At 36.7% G+C, this 12,945-nt stretch overlaps 1 protein-coding gene across 1 annotated transcript in view; it reads left to right on the forward strand.

The window, feature by feature from the left end:
* The window catches only part of EPHX4 (epoxide hydrolase 4), a 29,655-nt gene that overhangs the window by 2,760 nt on the left and 13,950 nt on the right, over positions 1–12,945 (forward strand). The window contains exons 3-5 of the mRNA XM_058538506.1: positions 6,032–6,189; positions 7,685–7,813; positions 11,392–11,495. Coding sequence (XP_058394489.1) covers positions 6,032–6,189; positions 7,685–7,813; positions 11,392–11,495 — 391 coding nt within the window. The remainder of the gene's footprint in view (positions 1–6,031; positions 6,190–7,684; positions 7,814–11,391; positions 11,496–12,945) is intronic.

A 12,945-nucleotide genomic window follows, 5' to 3' on the forward strand; every position in this document is an offset into this window, starting at 1 on the left:
TTTTTGCATTAAAGACTTGGCTTATCATAGTGTCATTTTCTTGTAATGACTTTTAACTGACCCTACTCTATGATCGCTTGCCCAGAGTTAGCATTCCTAAATGTCCCTGAATCACAGGAGTGGTTTTCCTTCTATTCTAGAGAAACTTGAATGTTACCATCCTCACTTCATTTTTTTTGAGAATCAAAGAAGTTTCTTTTAATGTTTCAAATTTCTGAAATAGTCAGTTACAGACAGTTTTTATAGTACCTACTATGGACAAAATACAACATCGAGTGGGGAAAGTAGATTTGAAAGAGGCAAAGGCTTTGAATGCCTGCTACCTGGAAGCTTTTGGTGAGGCTTAGGGTGAGGGGAAGGCAGAGAGAAAAGAGGACTCGTGGAAACTGAAAATGAACTCTTTCCTATGCACATAGCAACAGACTCATATTAATGCAGGACAAATTAAGGACCTGAATATTTCACATTAGGAAGAAAACCTATAGCCAAAAATACACAGTTGCTACTTACCTAGGAGAAAATGTTCTGTTCTCCTTTGAACCCCACAGAGCCAAATAAGTACAGATGAAAACAACACATGATTAAACTTTTTTTTAAATGAATATCTTTTTAAAAGATGGTACATATCATGGTGGTGAAAAGAAACCAGATTTTTGATAGCACAGGGCTATGATCTTGAGATGGTTCATAAACTAAATTGGCCAAGAAATGGATGAAAAAAAATATTCTCTGAGCTGACTCAAAGGTAGACTACGTGGTATCTTTTTAAAGGTCTGGGACAATGCTGTGTCCCTGAATTTCTCCCTTACTATTACTTTTTTTTTTTTAATAATTTTATTTATTTATTTATTTATTTATTTTTTCCCCCAGAGCCCCAGTAGACAGTTGCATGGCATAGCTGCACATCCTTCTAGTTACTGCATGTGGGACATGGCCCCAGCATGGCCGGAGAAGCGGTGCGTCGGTGGGGGCCCGGATCCGAACCTGGGCCGCCAGCAGCGGAGCGCGTGCACATAATCGCTAAGCAACAAGGCCAGCCCACCTATCACTCTTAACACCTAGGATTCACCGTTACATATTCCTTACCTCCTTTAGAGTTTTAAAGATTTTGTATCATCCAAAATCCTGATTGAAAATGCATCTAGCTCTGAAAGAGGTATTACCTTAACACACTTTAGTTAATACTTTATGAGTGAAAGGGACTTTATTAATAAATGCATTGAGGATGCTAGTGTACCAGGAAGTATTAGGCATTGAAAAGAATGGAGGATGGCAACCCAAAGAGCTTCAATTTACATTATAAATGCATATATTATTCCTCTATTAATCAAGTTTTGCCTAAATACACATGAAATTATAAGCTTGTTTGTAGATCAAGTAGGTCACAATATTTGATACAGTGAAAACAAAATAATCATAAATTGGCAATGTGTGTAAAAGTGCTTTTTAAACAGTAAAGCACTACAGAAATGTAATGTATTATCTGCATTTATCATCATTAAGAATAGCTGTTGAGAATTGGTGACATATAATATATACTATTAGATGTTACACAGAAACAATAAAATCCTGGGTATTCTTTCTTAAAATCTAAAGGAAACGTCAAACAAGATACACATCTATGAGACCTTTGGCTAAATTAGCCCAAAATAAGGCTGTTTGTCAAAAGATGATTTTTCTCCTACACTCTCTCTACCTCAATTTGCATCGCTTTTAAAAGTATTTTGAGCTGATGCCGGCAATTTCTTTGAGTTGTCTTCACCACCAGCTGTATGGAATGCATTCATCATTACTCAAGTGCTGAGGCAAGTGAGGGCTCTTCATACGGACAGCTGAGCACAGAGGCTGATGACTACGGCTTTTTCTCTGTTGTGAAGGAGAAAAGGATATTCTGCATCTGAAAGTAACTAGATTGCTAAACCAGGAGCCCTCCTTATGTTAAGAGTAATAACTAGGAAAGAGGTTGCTTTTTTTAAAGTGTCCTCTGCTATTACCTAAAGCTACCAGAAAAAAAACATCGTGGATGAAAATAGCTAGTTTTGTTTATTTATAATGTTTTCAGGAGTTACTGATTTTATAATATGTTTCATTTCTGTATCAAGGGGGTTGTTTTTGTTTTATTCATTGGAGTGACATGCCCATCAGTCTATCGCTGGGGCGATTTCTTTTTTGGTTTAGATTTAAAGTGTAAATCAAATACCCTTTTTTTAATCAACTCCAGGAAGATTACATCTAAATATTCTTTTGTAACTTATTAAGATAGCAGTTGCCCTATTTCTTAGAAATGTTTAAGAAATAGTTTGACTCCACTCATTGATAATAGCGATAGTTGAATTGATCTGTAAGGCAATTTAAATTATTAATAAGATAATGAAATATGTGGGTATTATGTTTGCATAATCTCTAATACCATTTTAAATGTAAAATGTTGTGGGATTGTACACATTATTTTGAGTCGAATTTTTACCTCGAAATCTCTAATTAAATGAATTCTAAATGAAGACACAGATACTTGTTAAAACGATGCACATTTTAATAGAAATTGAATATAAATTCCCTAACAGGAATTCGGGAACTTTGGTTGTCAGGCTCAAGGTTTGAACTGGGACAGAGTTTTAATGAACAACTGGTACTTCTAGCACCATCCTGATTCAGTGCGTTCATTTGTTTGTTGTTTCACTTATTCAAAAAATCTTTATTGAGCACCTACATGGGCTAGATATTCTGCGAGACAACCCAGGGAGCTCACAATCGAGTGGAAGCGCCAGACACCTACAGATCATTATAAAGCACATGCCCAGGGCATTGAAGAGTGTACGTACAAGTGGGAGAGCAGAGAAGGAGCCCACCCAACCTGCGTGTAAAGGAGGGAGCCTGGAAAGTCTCCTGGAAGAGGAGATACCCAGCGTGAGGAAGAGTCCAATCAGGGGTGAAAGTCAGAGATTGTGGGGAGTAGGGGAATGGTGGGGAGGAATTATGTTTCAGATAAAGGAAATCATGTGAATAAAGTCATAAAAGCAAAAAACAATACCTGTACTTATTCACTACAAGTGGCTTAGTGCCACAGAGAGCATAACACAGACTCTGGGTCCAGACGACCTGGGTTTCAATCCTAGCTCTGTTATTTGCTGATTCTATGCACTTTCAGCACATCAGTTAACCTCTTTGTGCCTCTGTTTCTTCATCTGTAAAATGGAATAACAATAACACCTACTTCACAGTATTGTTTTGAAGATCAACGTTACTATCTGTGAAGCACTTAGAATTGTGCCTGGCATGTAGTAAGACTGATATAGATGTTAGCTCTTTTTATTATATAGCGAATGATGGAGTGTAAAAAAGTCAGGCTGGAACATTGGGCAAGTCAAATCTTGGAGGTTTTGTCTGCCAGAATAACGAGCTTGGGTTTCACGTTATGAGTAACAGGGAATCAAGAAAAGATTTTAAGCAGGGAAATGACATGAGAGAGTTTGTGCTTTTGCTACATCACTCTGGTTTTGTAGAAGATAGAGCTGAGGGGAATGAAATGGACGCAGTTAGACCAATCGATACGCTGCTGCATTAATGGAGGCCTGAATTAAGGTATTGATAGAAGGGATGGATGGGAAAAGTGATTAAATAAATATTTAAGAGGTTAAATCTGCAGAACTGTATTGATTGGGTATGAGGGATTATAAAGAGGGAAGAGCTGAGCTTCACTTACAAAGACAAAAAAATCAACACGAAATTTTAAGTAAGGCTATGAGAAAATAATAAAATCATATGTATTGATAGATGAGTATCTTTAAGGAAACAAACTGTTTCATTCCTTTGTTACAACCCAGAGACAAGATTAACAAGACTGCTATGGCTTAGTTAAGAAAGACACTTCTTATTAACATTTTCAAATATATCTTAATTGGCAATGCTTTTGCAAATTTTTACAAATCACAGATATCCTAGTAAAGATCAAAGGTTTCTGTGTCCATTCATACTTCCAAATCTGTGTCTGACCCCTTTCCTGATAATCTATCTGTTGATGTAAAGTGGTTGATTTGTTTTATTGATTTTATTGGTTTGTGTCACTTCACACTGCATTCTCCCTCTTACGATTGGTTTATAATCTCAGATCACTCCGTTTACTTGCCTATTGCACTCCAAAAGTCTTTTCAGACAATAATCTCCCATTTGGCTTGTGTCAGATAATTTCACACTGTGTTTCCATGAACAGATGTGCATGCAGATGCTTTTTATTTTTAGTGCACATTTCGAGTTCCATAACATAATGAGTCACTTTGAAAAATTCGTCTTTTTTTTCTCTTTGTTATCCAAAATGATTTTGCTTATTTAGAGATGAAAAGCTCATGGATCTCTGTATTTCAATTAATTCTACAGTTCCATGAGCAAGCACAGGGTGAATACTGGCCCAGCAGAGGCCTCCAGGACTTGGCTGTAGCATAATGGCCATTCTAATTGGTCAGTGCTGGTGCCATTTTGGTTGTTAAATGTTTTCAATATCATGCTCTCTTGTACTCATGGTTCAAGATATTCTCCACAAAAGAATTTTGTTTCAGCAAGCAGAGGTTTATCTTAAGCAGTTGTTTTATTGGATTCTTTCAGTGATAATCTTTTTTTAAATCTTCAGACTGTTTCATCCAAAAGTAAACTGTTGTTATTACTAAAAACACTAAGCCCTGTTTGACAGTGGAGTAAGGTGGGTAAAATCTACTTTTTTGTGTGTGTGTGTGAGGACATTTATTGAGTATCTGCTATATGATAGACACAATCTTTTTTTTTTTTTTTTTGGTGAGGAAGATCAGCCCCGTGCTAACATCTGCCAATCCTCCTCTTTTTTTTGCTGAGGAAGACTGGCCCTGGGCTAACATCTGTGCCCATCTTCCACCACTTTATATGGAATGCCGCCACAGCATGGCTTGCCAAGCGGTGCGTCGGTGCGTGTCTGGGATCCGAACCAGCTAACCTTGGGCTGCCACAGCGGAGCACACCCACTTAACCACTTGCGTCACCGGGCCGGACCCCTACTTTTTTTTTTTTTTACGATGAAGATCAGCCCTGAGCTAACATCCGATGCCAATCGCCCTCTTTTTTGCTGAGGAAGTTTGGCCCTGGGCTAACATCCATGCCCATCTTCCTCTACTTTATATGGGATGCCACCACAGCATGGCTTGACAAGCAGTGCGTCAGTGTGCGCCCGGGATCCGAACCTGTGAACTCTGGGCTGCGGAAGCTGAGCTCACGCACTTAACTGCTGTGCCACTGGGCCAGCCCCTAAAATCTACATTTTAGAGAAATATATTTTCATCTCGTAAATTTTTTCAGAGGATCAAATGGTTCTGCAGTACAGAAGCATTTGTGGGTACAGATTCCCTGATAGCTGTAAGCATTATTTAAGAAAAGCTTAGAAAATTGACTTCTTAAGTACTTACTGGTTTTAGTATCTGATCACTTTATGGTTTCTGTAAATACTGGACCTTTGTTACACCCCACTGAAGCTGGTAAGAAAAAATAAATAAATAAATAAATATGATTTTACTAAAGAACATCAGTGCTCCTTTCTCAAACAGGTCTCTTCTTTCCTGCTCACACACAGCTATATACCCTTTCTCAAAATAAGGAGTTTCTTACAGTTTTCTTTTTTTTTTTGTGAGGAAGATCAGCCCTGAGCTAACATCTGTGCCAATCCTCCTCTTTTTGCTGAGGAAGACCGACCCTGAGCTAACATCTATTGCCAATCCTCCTCCTTTTTTTTTTTTCCCCCTTTTCTCTCCCCAAAGCCCCAGTAGATAGTTGTATGTCATAGTTGCACATCCTTCTAGTTGCTGTATGTGGGACGCCGCCTCAGCATGGCTTGACAATCGGTGTGTCGGTGCCCGCCTGGGATCCCAACCTGGGCCACCAGTAGCAGAGCATGCGCACTTAACCGATAAGCCTTGGGGCCGGCCTCATCTTACAGTTTTCTACTTAGAAAATCTGTAATGTTACTCTTTGTATTAGTTGCTGTGGTATTTTTAATGTTTTTTATTTCCTGCAGGTATTCTTGGCGTCACCAACTAAGGGAATTTAAAAGTGAATATCGAGTTGTCGCACTGGATTTGAGAGGCTATGGAGAAACAGATGCTCCCATTCATCGAGAGAATTATAAATTGGACTGTCTAATTACCGATATAAAGGATATTTTAGACTCTTTAGGTAGGTTAGTTTTGAAAAACAGTATTAATTTTTTTTAAGGACTAACTTTCAACGATAACCTCTTTTCTCAGGGCAATGCATTTTTCATCTGCCTGAGCTGTTATCTGGATCCTGTCACCATGGTTTTGGGTATACAGCCCAAAATATTTATAGAGGAAATTTAAAATAATATATCCAGAATAACGTTCAGTCCACAAGAATGACTTTCAAAATTTGTTTTTAAAGCTAAACCTAATGTATACTATGTATTATTTTCAGAATTAAGTAATGAAAATTTGATTCTTGTACTCAGAAGATTTATTTCTTCAGAACCCACACCTAAATATTCAGTAAAAAATGTTATAAGATGCAGAAACACTTGCATTATCTTTCTTTTGTCGATCAGCTAGTGCCACAATAATATGGTGTAACAAACCACCCCAAATTCAATGGCGTAAGACATAGGCATTTATTCCTATGCTCATGAATCTGCAGGTCAGCTGTAGGCTGGACCCCTCGGAATCTTTGCCTCAGACCGCAGGTCCAGCTGGGACTGGCTTCTTACTGTGACTTGGGCTGGAGCCCAAGCTAAAGTGGAGTAGCTACCTGGGATAGCCAAAGTGGCAAGAGGGTGAGCCCAGCTGCACAAGCGTATTTCGAGTTTCTGCTTGCAGTCCATTGGTCAAAGCAAGTCATATGGCTGAGCCCAAAGTCAAGTTGTACACCCACCACGAGATCAAAGCAAATCACATGACCAAGTCTAAACTCAAAGGGCAGCAAAGTATACTCCTTCTATGACAGTGGGAAGAGGAGAGGAGTAAATATTTTTTAACAATAATCTAATCCATTACATCCCTTTTGACTAAAACCCAGCTGTTACTGTCGGTATGTTATTGGAGCCAATATAGTGAGAAACTCATGAAATCAAATTAAAGACCCTTTCTACAATAATCTAATAAGAACATAGATCAGGCTAATATTCTTAGAGGAGAAAAAATGGATGAGATCTGGGGGTATCAATGCGGTGTTGTCATTTAGTCTGATTACAATAAAATAGACTCAGAGACACTGATTTCCAACAGCCATATTTCATTCATATTTTGTGGTAATTCAGTCAGACGTGGCTTAAATTTTTCTTCAGGCAATTTTCTAGACAATAATATAATCTTGCTTATGACCTAATTGTGTGTGGTCTTTACCACGGTTTTCCAAACTCAGGTCTGTGGGACCAGAGCTGAAGTGGCTTTTTCAGATTTTTTTTTTAATATAGATTCCTGGGACAGATTCTGAATCTGTAGGTCTAGAGTGGAGCGTGGGCATCTAAATTTTCTAAAAAGCTACATAGGTGATTCAGACATACAGGTTTTGGAAACATGAGACTCAATATCTGCATAAAGTGCATGATTAAGGTAGGACAGTGGAAAGATTCATTTCAGAGACGTACTTATTTTATGTGAGGTAATGATGCTCCCACCTGCTTCCTTCAATGATGTCAACATTTGTTTCTCAATTACAGGGTATAGCAAATGTGTTCTTATTGGCCATGATTGGGGGGGCATGATTGCTTGGCTAATTGCCATCTGTTATCCCGAAATGGTGATGAAGCTTATTGTTATTAACTTCCCTCATCCAAATGTATTTACAGGTGAGTTTAAATTTTCATTAAAACATCTTTGCTCACGTAACAATTCGCTATTGTCACTGACGCTTAGGATTAAAAACAGCAAAATTTGATTAACACGATATTTTAAAAATTAAATGACTGAAATATGATATTAGCACATGACAATGTCACATACCTGGGTTTAAATATTCCTGAAGGGTCAAAGAAAGTGTAGCTTCATATTTGCTTGTATAATTTTATTTCTTTTTAGAAAACGTTTTACTGCTAAGTTGGAGGGGGGTGGATAAAGGGAAAAATGCAGTAACGTTTTGACAGTAATGAATCCTGACAGACTAGAAATAAATTCTCCTCCTGCCTAACTGCTTTGGCTAAAGCAGCAATTCTCAAATTTTTGGTCTCAGGACTCCTTTATACTCTTGAAAATTATTAAAGACCCACTGGGCTTTTGTTTTTGTGGGTTATATCTATAAATATTCACTGTATTGGAAATTAAAAATGAGAAATTAAAAAATATTTAGGTATTAATTCATTAAAAAATAATAAATCCAGTACACATTAGTATAAATAATATTTTAAAGAAAACTAATGACATCTTCCAAAACGCAATTTTAGTGAGAAGAGTGTCATTGTTTTATATTTTTGCAAACCTCTTTAATTTTTGGCTTAATAGAAGACGGCTGGATTCTCAGATCTGCTTCTGCATTCAATCTGTTGCAATATGTTGTTTGAATTGAAGTATATGAAGAAATTTGGCCTCACACAGATCTGTAATTGGAAAAGGGAGGAGTATTTTAATAGCCTTTTCAAATAACTGTGGATTTTCTTCTTTAATACTACATCAAACTCAAAAATTGGTGGTTTCTTAAAGGTTAGTAACAATGTGGAATCTGATGTCATACTAATGAACTTTTTGTACTCTGTTACATTAAAATCCATTGGTCTCTCTATCACTTTAAATGGATTTTTTACCCATGCATGATTTTGCATCATCATGCATTATAAGGTATTGGTTCACTGAGTTATGCAGATCTTCCATAAATTGACACATTTCATTATATATCAAAGAATCACATTCATTAATATCACCCCAATTTCATCAAAACACCTTTTAAGTATTACAAAACTGTCAAGCTCACAGTAGCAGATACAAGTTTCCAGAATTCTAATTTTCATTTGAAAGCTTGAATTTTATCATTGGCAACAAATACTGTGGATTGTTTTCCCTCAAGTGACAGGCTCGCTTTGTTCATTTTCAAGAGATTGTCTGCCAAATACCCAAGTCTAACTGATGATAGTTCGTTAGTCATTCTTTCAAGTAAAAATGGTATTCCAAAAAGGTGCAGCTAATTCAACTTATCAACGCAAACAATTGCAGAAGTGCTTTTCCTCGAGAAAAACATTGTATTTGGGTGTTCAACAGTACTGCTTTATGTGTACTTTCTATTTCATCACAATGTTAAAAAGACATATACACAAAGGTCGAAATTTAATAAAATTAATAATTTTTGCTATTTCATCAAGAGCATTATTAAGTGAAACTGACAATTTTATGTATCTATTTGTCTAATACAAGTGTGTGGTGGTGAAGAATATAATGATTGTTGGTATTGTTTAGTACCACTGCCCTGATTTGTGCTCAGGCTGCAATGGCTTTATCTACCATTGCTTTTGTACCATTGATGCAAATGTCAAACAAATGAGAAAAGCTAATAATGCCTTAGTATTATTATGAAATAGTTTTGACCATCTGGATCCTTTAAAAGGGTCCTGGTGGTCCCCAGGGGTCCACATGGACTATACTTTGAGAACCTCTGTTACAAAGAGAACTCTTAAAATCTCAAGAGTGATTAAAGACCTGTGAACAATGGCTAGGCACGTTTTTATTGGTTTTGGCAAAAATTATAGTTTTGTCCTCTTTTACTACCCTTGTCAAGTTATCTGAGGTTCTGCTAAGGAACCGCTAAGGTACTTAGCAGGTACTGCTAAAACCCACAGCAGCCCTCTAGGGAACAAAAAATTCAGAACAACATATTTCTATTTCTTCCTCAAAATTAAGCAGGTGAGGGAAAAAGGGAAAATGACTACATAAATATTGTATATTATAAGAGTTGAACTTTAGATACATATCCAGTTGTCCTCTGTTGAAGTAATAGGGTAGATGCTTAGGATTCAAATATCAAACTGAGATTCATCATATGTTTTTCAGTTGTGTTAGGCAGCAGAAGTCGTGCTACATGCTTGTTCAATTGATCAGGACCCTAGAGTAAATGGTGCTGCTATATGGACAAACTGTAAACGATCATTCCAGCAAGAAGATACTTGGAATATTTTTGGAATTATTTTATCCATACCAGGTTCAACCTAGGTCAGGTCAATATGAAGTCTTCAAGTAATTTGCCTATATTTTCCCCTTAATTGTATTGATATCTCTTAATGCAGGGCTGAATAAATCTTGTTTAATGATGACTTTATAAAATGTTTAGCATAACAATGCTCTACTTACCTGGGAATTATAGTTCTAAAAACTCCAACCATGTTAAATATAGTTACAAAATTAGAAATAAGAAAAAAACTTACCTCTATACCAAAGAAAATAAAAGTATAGGCACAATACACAACAAGTATGCGCATTTAATATGTATGATTACATTACTCCTCAGTTTAAAACTTCAGTGTCTTCCCAAAGCACTTAAAATCCTTATCCTTTTGGTCCTACCTGACTGGGCTTCTGCTTTTCTTTCTGACTCATCTCATCCTCCTCCTCATTCACTACACACCGGCTATACTGGCCTTCTTTCTGTTTCTTGAATGTGCCAAGCCCAGGACCTATATTCTGTTCCTGGATGCTCTTCCTAGATCTTTGCATGGCTGACTCTCTCTTACCATTCAGGACTCAGCCCATATATCACATCCCCCGAGAAGCCTATTCTGACCACCTCTACTAAATAATAGTCCCTCTACACCACCCCACCATCACTCTCAATCAGATTACCTTGTTTTATTTTCTTTATGGTATTATTGCTATCTAAAATGATCTTTTAAGTATTCATTACTTATTTATTAAGTTCCTTATTAATGGGAACCTTTTCTGTCTTGGTCACTGCTAAATCTCCTCACAGTAGATATTCAAATATTTATTGAATGAATTAATTGTCTAGATATATGAATGAATTTATAGGAAACGCTTTAGTTTCTGTTGAGGCCAAATGAATCAAGTATTCAAATCAGCCTGTAAGAAAAATCTTTGCAACAACAGGAAATTACCTCCCATGGATCCCTAGGAAAAGTGTTAGGTCACTGATAGTTACCCTGGAGAAAAGGCTGTGTTGTTTGGGTTTCCTGTTCCTTTCCAAATCAAGACTTCATAAAGTGAAACTTCCTTTTTATTTAAAGTGCTATAAATTTTCTAAATACTGGAAATATCCGTAATAAAATATCAGAACATAGAAAGTGTTCCAAAGAGAAATATGCACAAGCCTTATTTGTGGATTTTTTTAATGGCATCATCTTAAAGGTGAAATTGCCTTAAAAAGAAGTTCTTTCAGTAGTAGGTAATTTATATCCCTTGGATAAGGTCTAACACAACATTTTAATTTCAGAATATATTTTACGACACCCTGCCCAGCTGTTCAAATCCAGCTATTATTACTTCTTCCAAATACCATGGTTCCCAGAATTTATGTTCTCAATAAATGATTTCAAGGTAAGCCAAGCATGGTGATGGACGTTAACTTGACTTACTGTGGTGATCATTTTGCAATGTATACAAATATTGAATCATTGTGGTGTACACATGAAACTAATATAATGTTATATGTCCATTATACCTCAATAAAAAAAAAAGACTGGTGCTCAAAAGTATGACAAAATTAGGAAATTAAAAATAAAATGTAGACTGAAGCACTAAAATAAAAAAAAAGAACTGGTCCTGCTTATGTTGTTTTGATTTGTTTTAAATAATAATTTATTATTGAACATCTGTTATGTACTGTGAACTGTTAGGCATTTCCTCCTATGCAAAAAAAAAAAGTAAGTGAAACCAATAACATATTATTATCAATGAAAAACATTTTAAATTGAAGTCCATCCTTAAGAAAGAAAAATAGACAAGTGCTAAAACTTAATAAATACTTCTAAGGCCTCATCTATAGGCTTACTTATTTTTACAGTCTCTGTATATTTTAGTGCCTGGCTGTTCAATTTTTTGTGAGAGCCTGTGCCCCTCCAGGCATACCTCTTTTTAGAGAACATCACATGGGGAGATGAGGGAATATGAATGCCAGGTGAGAGAGTTTGATAGCAGCAGAAGTGGAAGCCCTTGGTGGTAAACAAAACCACTGAAACAACATAAGTATGCAGGTATTGGTGTACAAAACATATACACTGACACCAGGAGTCATATGTAGTATCTATTTCTTGAAAGTTTATCGAATGCTTCTTGTATGTCCAACATGGTGTTCCATAGTTAGGGAGGTTAAAAAAAGACATATTATTTTACCTGGAAATACTTCTGCGTATATCTCTAACAGATAAGGACTTTTTTTTTTTTTACATAACCCCAAAGCCATTATCAAACCTAACAAAATGAACAACTCCTTAATATCATTTAATACCCATTCAAATTTCCTTAACTGTCTCAACTGTCTTTATACACTTCATTTGTTTGAATCAGGAACCAAACAAGGTCCACATTGTATTTGGTTGTTATGGCTTTTTAAACCTATAACACTTCCTTTCTTTCTCTCTTTCTCTCTCTCTCTCTCTCTGTCTTCTTTTTGTGAGGAAGATTGGCCCTGAGCTAACATCTGCCAATCCTCCTCTTTTTTTGCTGAGGAAGACTAGCCCTGGGCTAACATCCATGCCCATCTTCCTCTACTTTATACGGGACACCGCCACAGCATGGCTTGACAAGCAGTGCGTTGGTGCGCACCCGGGATCCAAACCGGTGAACCCCGGGCCGCCACAGCAGAGTGCGTGCACTTAACCGCTTGCGCCACCGGGCCGGCCCCCTGTCTTTATTTTTTAACACTACTTTTTTTTTTTTTTTAAACACTACTTTTTTATTGAAGAAATTTGGCCATTTGTCCTGAGGAATGATCCACGTTTTGGATTTGGTTGTCTGCTTCTGCTAACCTTTGTTTTTCCTACTTCAT

Source organism: Diceros bicornis, chromosome 4, assembly GCF_020826845.1.
Source record: "Diceros bicornis minor isolate mBicDic1 chromosome 4, mDicBic1.mat.cur, whole genome shotgun sequence".
In the NCBI taxonomy this organism is placed as follows: domain Eukaryota; kingdom Metazoa; phylum Chordata; class Mammalia; order Perissodactyla; family Rhinocerotidae; genus Diceros; species Diceros bicornis.